The sequence below is a fragment of the Chiloscyllium plagiosum genome, chromosome 18 (genome assembly GCF_004010195.1).
Source record: "Chiloscyllium plagiosum isolate BGI_BamShark_2017 chromosome 18, ASM401019v2, whole genome shotgun sequence".
Taxonomy (NCBI): domain Eukaryota; kingdom Metazoa; phylum Chordata; class Chondrichthyes; order Orectolobiformes; family Hemiscylliidae; genus Chiloscyllium; species Chiloscyllium plagiosum.
The window spans coordinates 32302610-32318620 of record NC_057727.1 but is presented as its reverse complement, the minus strand read 5'-3'; the positions used below and the strand labels follow the sequence as shown (position 1 = coordinate 32318620).

Below are 16011 nucleotides of genomic sequence, written 5' to 3'. Positions count from 1 at the left end.
TCCACACTGTAAGTAATCTAAACTTCCAATTTCATTTTTTCCTCTGGACTCACTTTGCAATGACTGAGTTTAATTAGAGCTGGGGTTACTAGATCTTTGACTGCACATCACACAAGTGTTTATTCAATTTTGAGGAGCTAACAGCTAAATATTATTACATTTTTCCAGATTGTTCATCCATTGAGAATCTGAAGGGAGAGCATGCAATCGATAGAGTCCGAAACTTGTGCTTCAGTCAGTCTATACAGAATGGCTTGGTTGCAGTGATATTTCAATGGAATCCAAACCCATTGGGTAAGTGAAAGTCTTTAAACAGTCAGTTTAGAAGTGACATAAAATCTGCTTTTCTAGGAAATTAGTAACTTGGAAGATACAGAACTTAGAGCAATCACCACATCCCATAAACTTCCTAAGATTTTCACTTCATTTTTTTGCCTCCCATCCTAAGGTTCACAGAAAAAGATGCTGACTGTTATTGATGCTAATCAGTCACTATTACAAATATGCTTTTAATGAATGTCAACTAAAATTACATTTTGGAAGCTCATCCATTCTTTGTTGCAGAACTAAGCAATGCTGAAAGAAAAAGACCAATTGAAGACACAGAAATCAAAAATTGCTGCCCTGTGAAACAGTGAAGGTGGATGTGTTTTGGTCAATCTCACTGCAGCTGATGTGAGGCTATGAATTACATTCTATTTCTAAACATTCTGTACCATCAAGTATTAAAGACCAACTCCAAGAACAATCAAACGCTGAGTGAGAATTAATGTATAAAAATGCCACCTGATGTATGGAGTCAAAAATACCAGGAAGGTTTCAACAGTTCCTGATGTATGGTTAAGTAGATGTCCAGGAATTGGTACTGCACTTGGCCTTGAATTGCCATGTCTATAGGGAGGAAATACTACCAGACCTTTTTTGCTGACAGCTTGGAAAATGAAAACTTGTTTTACAATTAGAATTCTAATACAAACTATTACATTTTTCATTCTCGAGCATGCCCTTTTATCCAGGAAGGAGCTTTGATGGAGTTTAGACAGAAGTTCAAACCTTTCAGATAGATTGTGATGAAAACTAGGGTATTATTGATTCTCATAGGTAGCAATGAGGATTGGCTATAATGAAGCACTGTTTGTTATTTTGGAGTGGATCAAAGTGACCTGAAAAAGATGTCTCAGTTATATTGTATTAAATTTGAGCATTTTCACTGTATAGAAAGTTACACTTGATTTTTGTGATTAATGCATCCAGTGGCTTTATTTGGTAATAGAGTCATCGAGATGTACAGCACGGAAAGAGACCCTTTGGTCCAACTCGTCCATGCCTACCAGATATCTCAACCCAATCTAGTCCCACCTGCCAGCACCTGGCCTATATCCCTCCAAACCCTTCCTATTCAGATACCCATCCAGATGCCTTTTGAATCTTGCAATTGTACCAGCCTCCATCACTTCCTCTGGCAGCTCATTCCATATACGTACCACCATCTGCATGAAAAGGTTGCCCCCAGGTCTCTTTTATATCTTTCCCTTCACCCTAAACCTATGCCCTTTAGATCTGGACTCCTCCACCCCAGGGAAAAGACTTCCTTTATTTATCCTATCCATGCCCCTCATGATTTTATAAACCTCTATAAGGTCACCCCTTCAGCCTCCGATGCTCCAGAGAAAACAGTCCAAGCTTATTCACCCTCTCCTTCGACCCTGGCAAGATCCTTGTAAATCTTTTCTGAACTCTTTTGATAGGAAGGAGACCAGACTTGCACGCAGTATTCCAACGGTGGCCTAACTAATGTCCTGTACAGCCGCAACATGACCTCCCAACTCCTGTACTCAATACTCTGACCAATAAAGGAAAGCATACCAAACCCCTCCTTCATTATCCTATCTCCATGCAGTTCTACTTGAAAGGAGCTATGAACCCGTGAAGATCTGCATCCCCTCAAGCGGGGCCTCTTGGTTCGAGATCGATCAAAGGAATCGACAAATGTGGTCTATTCAGAAAGCAAGGGTCATTAGTTTATTGAATTAAGGTACCTTGACGCAATTCTATCCAGCAACACAGAGATTGAAGTTTCTGTGTTCCGTGTTGAAGTTGTGCAATTACGTTCGAAAATTACACATTCTTTTTATGTTTTTTAAGAAATAGTACAGCCTTAATTACAAGAAAGACCAATCACATATAATAAGGTGACATGATTTACAGCAAGTTAATCCAATGATATTTTCTTTAAGAAGGATATCTAATTTACGTAAATTGTCATGCCATGTATTAGTTCAAGGTTAGTTCAAATGGTCAGTTAATGTGTCAGTATTCATCTTATGAAAACTCTATTATCCTCTTATCTTTGAACTGCAAGTTAATTCTGCAAATCAGCAGTATGGTTCACAGGCCATTTTGTAGTATTCTTTTAAATCGAGAAACCGTTTTGTTGAAATAAAAATCTACACCTTTACTCCAAGGTCTCTTTGTTCAGCAAAATTCCACAGGACCTTACCATTAAGTGTATAAGTCCTGCTAAGATTTGCTTTCCCAAAATGCAGCACCTCACATTTATCTAAATTCAGTTCCATCTGCGACTTCTCAGCCCATTGGCCTATCTGATCAAGATCCTGTTGTAAGCCGAGGTAACCTTCTTCACTGTCCACTACACCTCCAATTTTGGTGTCATCTGCAAAGTTACTAACTATATACCTCTTATGCTCACATCCAAATCATTTATAAAAATGACAAAAAGTAGTGGACCCAGCACTGATCACCACCACCCTCTGTCTCCTACCTTCAAGACAGTTTTATATCCAAATGGCAAGTTCTCCCTGTATTCCATGAGATCTAACCTTGCTAACCAGTCTCCCATGGGGAAACCTTGTCGAACTCCTTACTGATGTCCATACAGATCTCATATATTCCAGAGTTTTCTTCCATTATAATATGTCCTTATCCATTGTATATCAAAGATGACAAATTTTGTCCCTAGGTTCTCAATTATTTTCCATTAGATCCTTTTTACTAAGGACATTATAGCTATGGAATGTTTTGCCAAGGTATTGATGGATAGTTGCGGGACTTTATAAGTTTTATGCAGTGTCAAATTTCTCTCACCTTCTTCTGTGCTATTTTTCACATGTCCACAGTCACCCACCTGGTTCTACCTTATATAGAACCACCTTGAACTTACATCATAAAAGTAGACCATTTGAGCTATTAGTTGTGATTTTCATTCAACAGAAGCCTTCTCCATCCTACATTATATAACTTTCAGCAAATTCACTTATTTTTGTTCATTTGTTTATCCAGCTTCTCCTTCTATGTACTTAATGTTATAAAACTCAACTTTCTCATGAGGTAGGCAGTTCTACATTCTAATTTCTCAATTAGTAAGTAAAGGTTTTTGAATTCTTTATTCCATGTTTCAGTAAAGTACTGATTTTGTAAATTCCAACAATTGGTAACCTCTTCTGTCATTCTACCTTATCAGAACTCCTAAATTCTAAAGCCCTCTCTTTTAGAGTGAAAGGAGATTTAGCCTGCTCAGTTGTTCTGAATCATTATAACCTCTGAGTTCTGATATCATAGGGACAGGATTGGGAGAATTAGCCCTTCTCGCCTATTCCACCATTCAAAGATATCATGGCTGTTCTGTGACCCAATTCTATATACCTGTCTTTGCATGGTCTCCCTTAACACTTCTAAATAACAAAAATCTGTATCAGTCTCAAATTAACAGAAAAGGTTGAAGTATGATTTGATTGAGATTTACAAAATTGTGAGGGGCTGAGATAGAGTGGGTGGAAAAGGACTGTTTGTCTTAGATAAGTCAGTGACTAGGGACATAGATTTAATATTACTGGGAATGTCATATATGTCTCTTGCCTTTAAGAGAGTTCACCTTTTGGACTCCATGTGCTGCATGTATACAATGTTGTGACTCTGCCGGTCAGTGAGTCTGCTATGGGTATTTGGGCTGCATTCACAGAAATCAATTGGTTTTCTGGAAAGTCTGGTTTATAAATGACAGTGTGCTTTATTGTTTTAAATGGAGTTAATTAATCGCTGACAAATGAATATTAGAGACCACTATCACCATCCTCGCCCACTACTATGCTTTTAATGTAATAAAATAACGTGCTTCACGTGTTTTACAGGAGCATTGTTTTTATTCAGGAATTTATTCAGGTATTAGGACAGGTGACCAATAGTATTGTCAAAAAAATAGGTTAAGGAGAGTTTTAAAAAGAGATGAGGCCGTGTGGTGTGAGGAGGGAATTCAACTGACTAGGTTTTGTTCTTGAAAGACAAATAGAAATGTGAAATGTTTTAGGAAAGGGTGTAAACACAACCTCAAGGTGCTAAGGAGCAAAAGCACAGTTGTTTAGTTTTAAGAATTCAACTGGTATGTTCTAGTTTATAATAAGTCTTTCACAATTCATATTAATTACAGCTATGATTTGAAAGTAGAAATATAGGCAACTTTACAATAAGTGTAGGGTATCTGATATAAAATGTTTTGGTCTTTAATTCTTAGTAATCGTGCTTAATTAGCAGTAGTAATGCATCTGGTTCAATCAGTCCAAGTCAACAGAGCATAAAAAGAGGCCTTTCAACTGATGCAACTAATGCTCGTGCTTTGTCTGGCAATGCGGTCAGTTTCATTCACTCACTAAATCCTCATGATGCTCCAAGTCGATTCCCATCAAGTGTCCATGTCTTCATCTTGATGGAGATCAATAACACTTTAATTTTTTAAAACAATATGAAGCATGTGTTTACTGAAAGAATGAAGCTACAAGATTCTGGAGAATACCAGTTGTCAAAATCAAAGAGCATGAATAAGTACACTCTATTTTAATGTAGTCACTTACAATAAAGGCATTAAAAAATAAAATGTATAGTAATTAATTCTCTAGATCAGACTTTTTCACTCCACTCGTCTCCTATATCCATTTGCCTTTCAGCCCAAAAACTCAAATCAGACACCTGTCAAAGATTGGAAGAATTAGCCTCTTGAAGATTCAAATACAGACTGAGATTTCCCAGGCCTTTTATTTATTTTCAGCAAAGTTGTCCCTTCAAGTCTCCTCCAAGCATCCTATGAATGTAGAGCCCATTTTCAAAACCGATACCATATATACTCATGTATAGGTTGAGTTTTGAAGACCATTTTTTAAGCTGAAGTTAGAGGGTTGACTTATACACGAGGTATTGCTTTCAAGGGGATGAAATCCATGCTTAGCATGGGTCAAAAAATGGACAAGTAAGGGCCCGATCTCTATATAAAATCATAAACAATAAAGGGAAAAGGAATTATGGCCATTATTGAATTGGGGGAGCTTTGCAATAAGTTCAGAGCACAACTGTATGCAACACCTACTTCTAAGAAACTGAGGCAATAGTGGGAAGTCAAGGTCGAGGGCCGCCATAAGATACTGTAGATATTTACATATGCAGGTCGAATATATGTATGTAAATATTACATCATTTTATATGTGTGTATACATATAGTTATCAACATTCAATTTAATAATTTGAAAATTGTGTTGCACAAACATATACTGGTGTGTGTAACGTGATGACACAGGTATTGCATTTGAATCAAAAAAGTGCAAATCATGCCCTTTAAGGCTGCCTATATGGTCAGCAAGAGAACCTTGAAAAACTTGGGTCGACTTATACACAAGGTATTTGAAAAATACCAGATTCTTTGGCCAGAAATAAGGGGTCGACTTATCCATGATTGATCTATACACAAGTATATACAGTATCTCTAGCGTATTGATCATAGCCAGCTAGGGGAAAATTATTTTGGTCTTAATAATGCTTAATTCTGAAGTCTTGTATCTAAAATCTTCTCTGTTTGGCTATAGCAGAAGTTCAATTTACTGTTCGGAGTCCTTCAGTTAGCAAGAGTTTTCACCCTTTTAGCTTGCACACAATTTCAGTTTGACTGTTTGAGAATGATTTTCCTTCTTCAGTAGCCAGCTGGGTTTAAACCTAAAGCCCAAAACAAACAGAGGATATGCTTGAACTTAGAACTACATCTAAAATTTATTTACCTTATAATTAACTTTGTGACTATAATTTTCTTAGTTTTTGTCAGTGAGGCAACTTGATCACATGATCATTTACTGGAGCTAGGTCCTTTAGCAGAAATTGTCCTTCAGACAAACCTGTTTTTAAAGGGACCCACATTCTAAGAAAAGGTATTGAGATTTCACAATGTACACAAATCATCACACTAGCCAATTTCCCTTTGAAATCAGTGACCACTTTCACAATGCTTGTACATAAAACAAATCTTATTCACTTCACCCACACCTCCCCCTAACCCACATTCATATTTCTTCCCCAAAGCTTTAGATGTCAGTCCCTAATGTTTGTACCATTAGCTGAGGGGTACTGTTTTCCATTGTTTATCCAATCTTTACCTGTCATAACCTTGTATACTCTTCTGGATTTCTCCTCAATCGCCTTTATTCTAAGGAGAAAATCCTCAGCTTCCCTAACTTTATATCTAAATTCCATCACCCAGTTTGGTAAATCAAATCTGCGCATGCTCAAGACGTTCATATGGGGCTGTACAGTGGCTCAGTAGTTCGTGCTGTCACCACACAGCACCAAAGACCTGGGTTAGATTCCAGCCTTGGGCTCTGTGTAAAGTTTGCATGTTCTCCCTGTATCTCTGTGGGTTTCCGCTGGGTGATCCGGTTTCCTCCCACTCTCCAAAGATGTGCGGATTAGGTGGGTTAGCCATGGTAAATGTGGGGTTACTGGGAGAGGGTGTGATGTCTGTGCCTGGATGGGATTCCCTTTGAAAGGTTGGTGCAGACTCGATGAACTGAATGGCCTCTTCCTGCGCTGCAGGGATTGTATTATTCATATCATTCCTAGGATCTGGTGTTTGGAACTGGAGCAAAGTTGGTGCATTTTTGAAATGAATATTATAACTGACTCCTTCTACGTGATTTCATAGTTACGTATAATTATTTCATTCAATTCAGTTTAAAATGAAAGGCATTTAAATACGCAAGCTTTATTTCACAAAATAAATGCAATTATTTTGCCAAACTACAATTTTGTTTTCCCTTAAAAAAAGAAATAAAGCAGTATATGCTTTTATTTCCTGGTCTTTTAACTAAAGAACGTGCAGAAATTCTGCTTTGGTTCATTTGATACTCTGCTATTGGTCTTGGTAATATGATGCCTCACAGAAGCACACCAAACCCACAAGCACTAAGTGAGATGATTTTCAGGTGTGCACCTCCGATGTTGATCCTTTTGACTGAGCAAGTTGGAATGTAGCTGGAGGGCTCAAGTGATAACAAGTCCAAACTCTTCTCTTTGTGATTTGCATGCCATCACCAGTGAGATTCTGTGTAGTGAAACATGCAAAACTAGTCTGGCAGCCTGAAATCTTCCCCCACTGTGAAGATAGGATCTGTTAGAGATCGTGTGAGGTTACATGAGTTTGAATGAGAAGTCTTTCAGGTCTCTACTGCATTTGGAATATGAACCGAATGGAATGCCTTCTGTACAGCTGCAGGTAGAATATCACTAAACAAAGCACAAATAAAAGCTCTTTGTTTACAAGAGGCCATAATGAAACTTACATTTTAAAATTAAAGTAAAATGTAAACATATTTGGAATATATTCTGGCATTTATCCTGTTAAATTTCCAATTTTTCTTAGTAATGAGTGGATACCATCTTATTTATACCCTTAACTACCGTTGGGCAATTAGCGATAGTTTTATCCCCTTGAACTTTTGGAATGAGTTACACAGACTTATGGATATCTTAGAAATATAGTTTTGGGAACAAGGTAACTGAAGAACTGCTTGCATACTTAATACTAAGAGAAAGCTAGCCTATTGGAAACCATTGTTAATTGTCATAAAAACCTATCTGGTTTACTAATGTCATTTTGGGAAGGAAATCTGCCATTAGTACATACCTACTTTGGCCTATGTGTGTCTCCTGATCCACAGTAATGTAGTCGGTCCTTTAGAAATTTTTTTTAGAATTAGGTTTATTGTCATGTGTACTCAAGTTACAAAAGGACAGGAGTACAGTGAAAAGTTACAATGTCTCCAACAAATGGCACCATCTCAAGTATGAAGTACCTAATTACAAATTTTAGGTGCAAGAAAAATAGGAAAAAAAGGAAAAAGTTACACTGCAATACAGATATTGTGTAAGTATAAGTTAGGAAAAGAAGAAATAAAGCTAAAAAGGTAATCGTTCTGGGTCTGCTGGCCGTCCCCGCTCCTGGCCCACTGGTTGCTCCCCTGCTCTGGGCCGACTGGCTGCCCCTGCTCTGGGTCGACTGGCTGCCCCTGCTCTGGGTCGACTGGCTGCCCCCTGCTCTGGGCCGACTGGCTGCCCCCGCTCTGGGCCGACTGGCTGCCCCTGCTCTGAGCTGACTGGCTGCCCCCGCTCTGGGCCGGCTGGCTGGCCCCGCTCTGGGCCGACTGGCTGCCCCTGCTCTGGGCCGACTGGCTGCCCCTGCTCTCTGGGCCGACTGGCTGCCCCCTGCTCAGGGCCGACTGGCTGCCCCCTGCTCCGGGCCGACTGGCTGCCCCCTGCTCCGGGCCGGCTGGCTGCCCCTGCTCTCTGGGCCGAATGGCTGCCCCCCCGCTCCGAGCTGACTGGCTGCCCCTGCTTTGGGCTGCTGGCCACTGGCCGGTCCCGTCGTCCCCACTTCACTCTGGGCTGAGGAAAAAGATAGAAGAGAGAGAAAGGGAAAAGAGAGATATAAAAGGAAAAGGAATACCTGGAACGGATGAGCTCTGATCGGAGCATACTACTCCGCCACCATCTTGTTTATATTCTGAACTACCTTTGGGCAGTTAGTGATGGACAATAAATCCTGGTCTAGCCAATGATGCTACATCTCACAAACTAATTCAAAGTTACTCAAATCATCTTTAGTTTTGTATGGAGTCAACAGGAAAGATGAAAATGTTGTACGATGGATCCTCACCATAGCCACCTTGGTAAAAGCTATATCAGTTAGATTTGCTGCACCATCCTTTTGGGTTAGGATGTAAAGGTCTAGTCTCATGAGAAAAGGCTATTATCTAAATAAAACGTACTTAGCAATTAACAGTTGATATGAAGGACAAGGCTGGGAAGGAAACCTAAATAGTGACCTACTTATTTCCTTTGACATCCAGAACTGTTGTTCCTATCTAAGTCTGTATGACATCATCATATTAGGTGGTGCCTAATGTATTCATCAACATCAAGCCTTTCAGACCCTAATACCTTATACAACCAAAAGGAATCAAGTAGACAGAATGCCTCTTTTCCCTCTTCTATCCGTAACTTTAATCCCATGTTGTCAGTGGATGCATGAAGGCAGTGCTATAATAGTACAGTATACTTCGATTTTCTTTATTTAGCTACCTTAGACATTTGTACAGCTGTCATTTTTTCCTTGAAATCCTGAAGTACAAGTTGGCATGGTGCCCCTTCCTGTCCATGGAGAAATATTTATTCACAACCTTTTAGCTGCTGTAGAATATTGTGGCACATGTTCAGTATATTTTCTACAGAATAGCTTCGCTTAATTCCACACAGGTTGAAAAAATGCATAGAATATGCAGCATCTCATAGCATACATAATGTACAAATGCTTTTTGGCTGATAATTAATAACTAGAGCAGATTGCAGAACCAAAGAGATGGCATTGCATACAAATCATTTCAATTATACTAGAAATGTTTCACTCCTTTTTCTCTGTTGATAAATGCCGAATGGTTAGAGCAGTGCTCTTTCTCCATTTTATATGATCAGCCTATTCAATTTAATATTTCCACATGTGCCACTCTTGTTCCTGACACTCCTAGTCTTGGGTGCCACACTTTGGATGACTTTTCTTTGGTTTGCCTAAGGATGAATGAATGTTTCTTCAACTCAGGCAGATCCATCTCCATTTCTTCCGAGTGGAATGGTATGAAGTAGATCTTTTTGGTAAAAATAAATGAATATAAACTACTATTCATTTATTTTTGGGCAGCTTCCTGTTATCATAAATATGTTGGTCTGGACAGCCATAAATTGCTTCTTCTTAAAAAGGCCCATTTTCTCCTGTAGATTGCTTAGCTGCCTGTGGTAGTTTAAACATTTGTCTTTGAATTTCTCTTGTCTGGCACCTCAAAATGTAATTCAGACTGCAGTTGTGAAGTTCAGCAGAGTTAAAACGGCATGGTAAAACAAATTTTACTGCAGGACAGTAGCTTCATTGAATTGTAACAGTTGACTTACTGACCTTTGAACTGAGTGTGAGGTGAACAATGTTACTCAGATTGCAGGGTCCAATAGCGAATGGACAGAATGAAAGAACTTGTTTCGAAGGTGCAGCGTTGAAATTAAACATATGTTCTAGCTGTACAAGCACAACTATTATTTACTCCTGTGATTTTTCCAGTAGTGATGTTGGCTGAGCTACAGACTGATTTTTGCCTTTTTTGACCACTGTATTTGGAGACTAATGTTTGGCAGGTAGAATATGAATTTAAAGGGATTTCAGTTGGAATTGCATGATGCAAGGAATTGAGCATATGGAACTGCAGAGTAAGTGTAGAAACAAACAGACGTTCGATAAGTAAGCTACAAATACACACACAATATTATATCACCTGTTTTTGGATTAGTGGTGCTGGAAGAGCACAGCATCCGAGGAGCAGCAAAATCGACGTTTCGGACAAAAGTCCTTCATCAGGAATATCACCTGTGGCAACAAGCCCATTTAGGAAATGGCAATTGCTTCACCAGTTTTTAGATAAGAACTTTGTAAATATATCTACCAGTGGAACAAGTATTCAGATGATGAAGTTTACCTTGCTTTGGTGATTATGTGTAACATATGTTTGCGAAATTGCAGAAACTAATTTTGTAGTTGTAATTATACTTTTGAGTGCAGGTTGTTTTACTTGTGTGTACTTTGGATAGCAGTTTATCTTCATTGTAGATGAATTGCACAGCTTTCTCTGCCAGCACCTTCAACTGGTGGAATGTGAATGTCTAGCTCACATTCCCAGTTATTAAATTAGTTTTTCTCTTTTATACCTGAAAAGAAATTACTAAATAAGTCAATTTATTTGTCAATGTTCTGTTTCTTTGTACAATGTCTGTTTATTTTTCCCTGTGCTGGAATCTATCCTCAGGTATTGAATGTGTCAGAGGCTTCAAAATAATTCTTCAAGAAGCTAAAGCATTTGGGGCTGAAAAGTTATGTCAAGCACTGGTTTTAGAAGAACAAAAACAACTCAGATATTTCAATAGAACACTTGTAAGTAAACTGACCTTCACTATAATTTAGAGCAAATGCTTTAAGACCGGTGAACCTGAAGTTTATCTGTGGCTTTAGAATTTTTCAGTAAGTGTACTGATTATATCTGATTAGTTTTTAATGGATCCCAACTGTGATTCATTTTGCAAATTGATTCAACATTTCCACTTTCTATTTGCTGTTGGAGTGTAAGTTTGTAGTTGAATGTTAAAAGTTATTTTCTAAGCAGAGCATTGAGAGGCTCACAAATGTCTCTTGAATCCTGCTATCAGATAAAGCATTGGAATTGCTCCCTAGCATTTGTTTCTGTTGATCCTATTTCTCATCGACATACTGATATACAGATCTGAAATGGCATTGTAACTTTTCATATGTATCACAGTTAGCTTTACTTCATCAGTCCCACTCTTGTTTCTTCCACTGTTGCTAAGTTATTATCCTACTTGTCCAACATCCAGTTCTGGATGAGCAGAAATTCATTTCAGTGAATGTTGGGGAAGATTAAAGCTATTTTTTTCAACCCTTTCTTGGCGCTTGCGCAGCTGAAGTCCTCATTAACGCATGGTTATTTCTAAATTCCGTTTTCCAGTGCATTCCTGGCTGGTCTGTTACATTCTACCCTCGAAACAAGAACATCCAAAATTCTGTTGCCTATGTCTTAACTTGCAGCAATCCCAATTCGCCATCAGCTATGTGTTTGCTGATTTACATTGGTTCCGGTTCAAGTAACATCTTGATTTTAACATTTTCATTCTTGTTTTCAAACTCGCTCCCCCCCTTGCCATTGCCCTTGCCCTTGTCTGTCCAGTCCTGTGGTCATTTGAGCTGTCTCCACCTCTAATTCTGATCCCTTGTGCATCTCCAAGTTTACTGTACCTCCACTGATGGCTATGCATTCAGTTGTCTGGGCCCCAACGTCTGGAATACACCTCTTTTACACCCCCATTGCTCCTTGACCCTGCTTCCTCCTTTACACACTCCTTAACCTAAACCAAAGTGGTAGGTTCTTTCTTCATCTGACCTAATATCTTTGTGCTTCATCATTGTCATACTTTGATTTATAAAACTTCCGTGAAGCACCTTGGGATGTTTAATTACATTGAAAATACCATACAAGTATATTGTTATTTAATCCAATATCTGTATCACAAGTGGCCCAAGCATTACATTATTGGATTTGTAATTCAAAGTATTGGACTAATAACCTGGTGACGTGAGTTCAGATCCTATTATGGTAGATTCTGAAATTCAATTTCGTTAAATAAATAAATTTGTCATGAATAGCTAGGATCATCAGTAATGTCCATGAAGCTTTAATTTATCATTGGAAACCCAATTGGCTTGCCAAATTGCTTTCACTGGAAGGAAACCTGTCCTTAATTGGTCTGGCCTATAGATGAATCTATAAGAGCCATAAGAATTTTGTAACCACCGTCTGAAATAGCCAAACAAGCCATTCTGTTATATCAAAGCTGCTATATAAAATCATAATAAGATTAGAATAAAGATAACTACTCAACAGTGACCTAGGTGTTGAGTTTGAAAACCCCAATGGCAAGTCTATTTCAATTGATCCTGCAAAGTTGTCCTGACACACATCTTAGGACTGTGCCAAAATTACAAAAGTTGTCTTGTCGGCATACTTGAAGAAGCACACAAACCAACATCCCAGATTTTTCTGCCACCATCCCTGGAGAGGAGCACAGTGGTATACAAACAGGAGGGAGTACTCTTGGCTCTATTTCATTTGAAAATGTTCACCTTCAGCTTCTTCATCCACTGTAAGAAGTGGTGATGTTTGCTGATAATTGCTAATTAAGTAGAATCACAGAAGTCCTTTATGCCTGTTCCACCATTCCATATGATCATAGGTTCATCATTCAACTCAGTACACTATTCTGGCTTTTTCCCTATATCCGTTGATCCCTTTAATCTGAAGAACTATCTCTAAATCTTTCTTGAAAGTCTCCAATGTTTTGATCTCAACAGTTTTGTATGGCAGAGAATATCACAGGCTCACCACTCTCTGGGTGAACACTGTCCTCCTCATCTCTGTCCTATAAGACCTACCACATATCCTTAGGCTGTGACCCATGGTTCTGGATTCCCTGGTCATTGAGCATCCTTCTTGCGTCCACCCAGTCTAATCCAGTTAGAATTTTATAGGTTTCTGGGTGATTCCACTTCCTTCGTCTAAACTCAAATGAATATTGTCCTAACTGATCCAATCCCTCATCATACATCAGTCAGTCTGGTAAACCTTGTTTGCACTCCATCAATAGCCAGAACGTCCTTCCGCAGATAACGAGATCAAACTTGCAGGCAACGTACAAAACAGATAGTAAAAGCTTCTATAAGAATGTGAAGAGAAAAAGATTCGTAAAGATAGGTCCCCAACGCACAGAAACAAGAGAATTTATAATGGGAAATAAGGAGATGGCAGATAAATACTCTAGTACTTTGTCACAAAGAAAGACACAAATAGCATGCCAAAAATATGATGGAAGACAGGGGCTAATGAGAATGAGGAATTGAAATAAATTAAGATTAATAAAGAATTGGGGAAGCTAATGGGATTAAAGGCAAATAAATCCCCTTAGCTTAATAAGCTTCAACCCAGATACTTGAGGAAGTGGACCTAGAAATAGCTGATGTATTAGTGGTCAGCTTCTAAAGACTCTGGAGCAATTCCTATGGATTAGACAGTAGCTAATGTAACCCCACTATTAAAGGAGAGAGACAGAGAGAAAACAAAGAATTATAGACCGGTTACATCTGTAGTGAGAAAAATATTAAAATCCATTATAAAAGATGTAATAGCAGACCACTTCGAAGATAATGACAACATTGGACATTGCTTTAGGAAAGGGAAATAGTCGTAAGTCTGCTGGAACATTTTGAGGATGCAACTAGTAGTGAGAGCTAATGGATATGATTTGCTTGGATTTTTAAAAGGCTTTTAGTAAGGTCCCACATAAGAAATTAGCATGCAAAGTTAAAGGGTGTTGGCATTTGAGATTGTGTACTGAAATGGATTGAGAACTGATTGGCAGGCAGGGAAAAAGAGCAGGAGTAAATAGGTCTTTTTCCAGAAGGTGGGAAGATAGTGGGATCCCACAGGGATCAATGCTTGGGTCCTAGCTATTGACAATTTATATATTTATTTAGACAAGGAAGCGTCATGTTACATTACCAAATTTGTAGATGGCACAAAGCTGGCTGGGAAGGTATGCTGTGAGGAGAATGAAGAGAAGCCTCAGTGTGATATGGACAAGTAAGTGGGCAAATAACAACTGATGCAGTATAAAGTGGATAAATATGAGGTTAACTATGTAGGGAGCAAAAACAGGCAGGCAGACTTTTGGCTGAATGGTGACAGAATGGGAAGGGGGTAGGTGCAATGAGACCTAGATGTCCTTGCACAGGACTCCAGGTACAACAGGGGGTGAAGAAGGCAAAAGTTGAAACTTTATTGCTGGAACAGCACAGCAGGTCAGGCAGCATCCAGGGAACAGGAGATTCGACGTTTCGGGCACAGGCCCTTCTTCAGGAATGAGCAGAGAGTGTTCAGCAGGAGAAGATAAAAGGTAGGGAGGAGGGACTTGGAGGAGGGGCGTTGGAAATGTGATAGGTGGAAAGAGGTCAAGGCCTCTTTCCACCTATCACATTTCCAACGCCCCTCCTCCAAGTCCCTCCTCCCTACCTTTTATCTTCTCCTGCTGAACACTCTCTGCTCATTCCTGAAGAAGGGCCTGTGCCCGAAACGTCGAATCTCCTGTTCCCTGGATGCTGCCTGACCTGCTGTGCTGTTCCAGCAATAAAGTTTCAACTTTGATATCCAAATGAATCCAACAAGAACTGGACCAAGCATATGTGGTACTCATAATCTTCTTCATCCTAAGTATACGCATGATTTTACTACAACTGCTAAGTATTTCATCAGTAATATTTTCAGCAACATAACACAAAACATCGCAGATAAGAAAAACTGCAGCATATTAACATGCCAAATTTCCCCTAAAGTAAATGCATTAAAATTCCATCAAATTTGACAATATTGTTATGTATTTGGCTTTAAGGGGTTAACACGTAGGGGGTTCCATACAACAGCCAAGCAGGGTGAGATCAATAGTTGTGATGTTGAGAAGATATGCTCTTCTTCATTAGGGTAAATAAAACCACAGAAAGTAGACAAAATCAAACACAAAATATTGCTGAGGAAAGGAGTGAACAAAGACAGAAATGGGAACTATTTAAATGTAAATCTATGATTCGCTCCAGTAATAATATCTAACAATATTCAATATCTAGGATCATACCAAAAGAGTACTTTGAAGTATTAAAGGGATTTTCTGCTATCTAGTGATCTCTGAGGCATGAAGTTTCCCTTTCTTGATATGTGCAAGATCAAGACAAACACTAGGCATACAGTAACAGTGATATCACCGCAGGGAGTTGGCAGCCAATTACACTGAAGTATTCTCAAACAGCAAATCAGAAAGTAAAATGCAGTAAAATCTTCTACTCAATTAAAATTTCCACAGAGTAAATACAAATCATCAGTGATACACATGGGATTAAAGTAGCTGAAATATCATAACTTTTTTTTAAATTTGAAAAAAACATTATTGCCATAATAATGGCAAAAAAGCATCCCAGTGATATAACATTAGATTTCTATGAGTAACTATTGAGTTATTAAAATTAAATTGCAT

The 16011-nt window shown here is 38.7% G+C and overlaps 1 protein-coding gene across 2 annotated transcripts in view; it reads left to right on the top strand.

The window, feature by feature from the left end:
* The window catches only part of il17rd (interleukin 17 receptor D), a 104882-nt gene that overhangs the window by 52247 nt on the left and 36624 nt on the right, over nt 1-16011 (top strand). For both annotated transcript variants that reach the window (XM_043708114.1, XM_043708113.1), the window contains exons 3-4: nt 169-294; nt 11172-11296. In XM_043708114.1, the coding sequence (XP_043564049.1) occupies nt 169-294; nt 11172-11296 (251 nt within the window). The remainder of the gene's footprint in view (nt 1-168; nt 295-11171; nt 11297-16011) is intronic.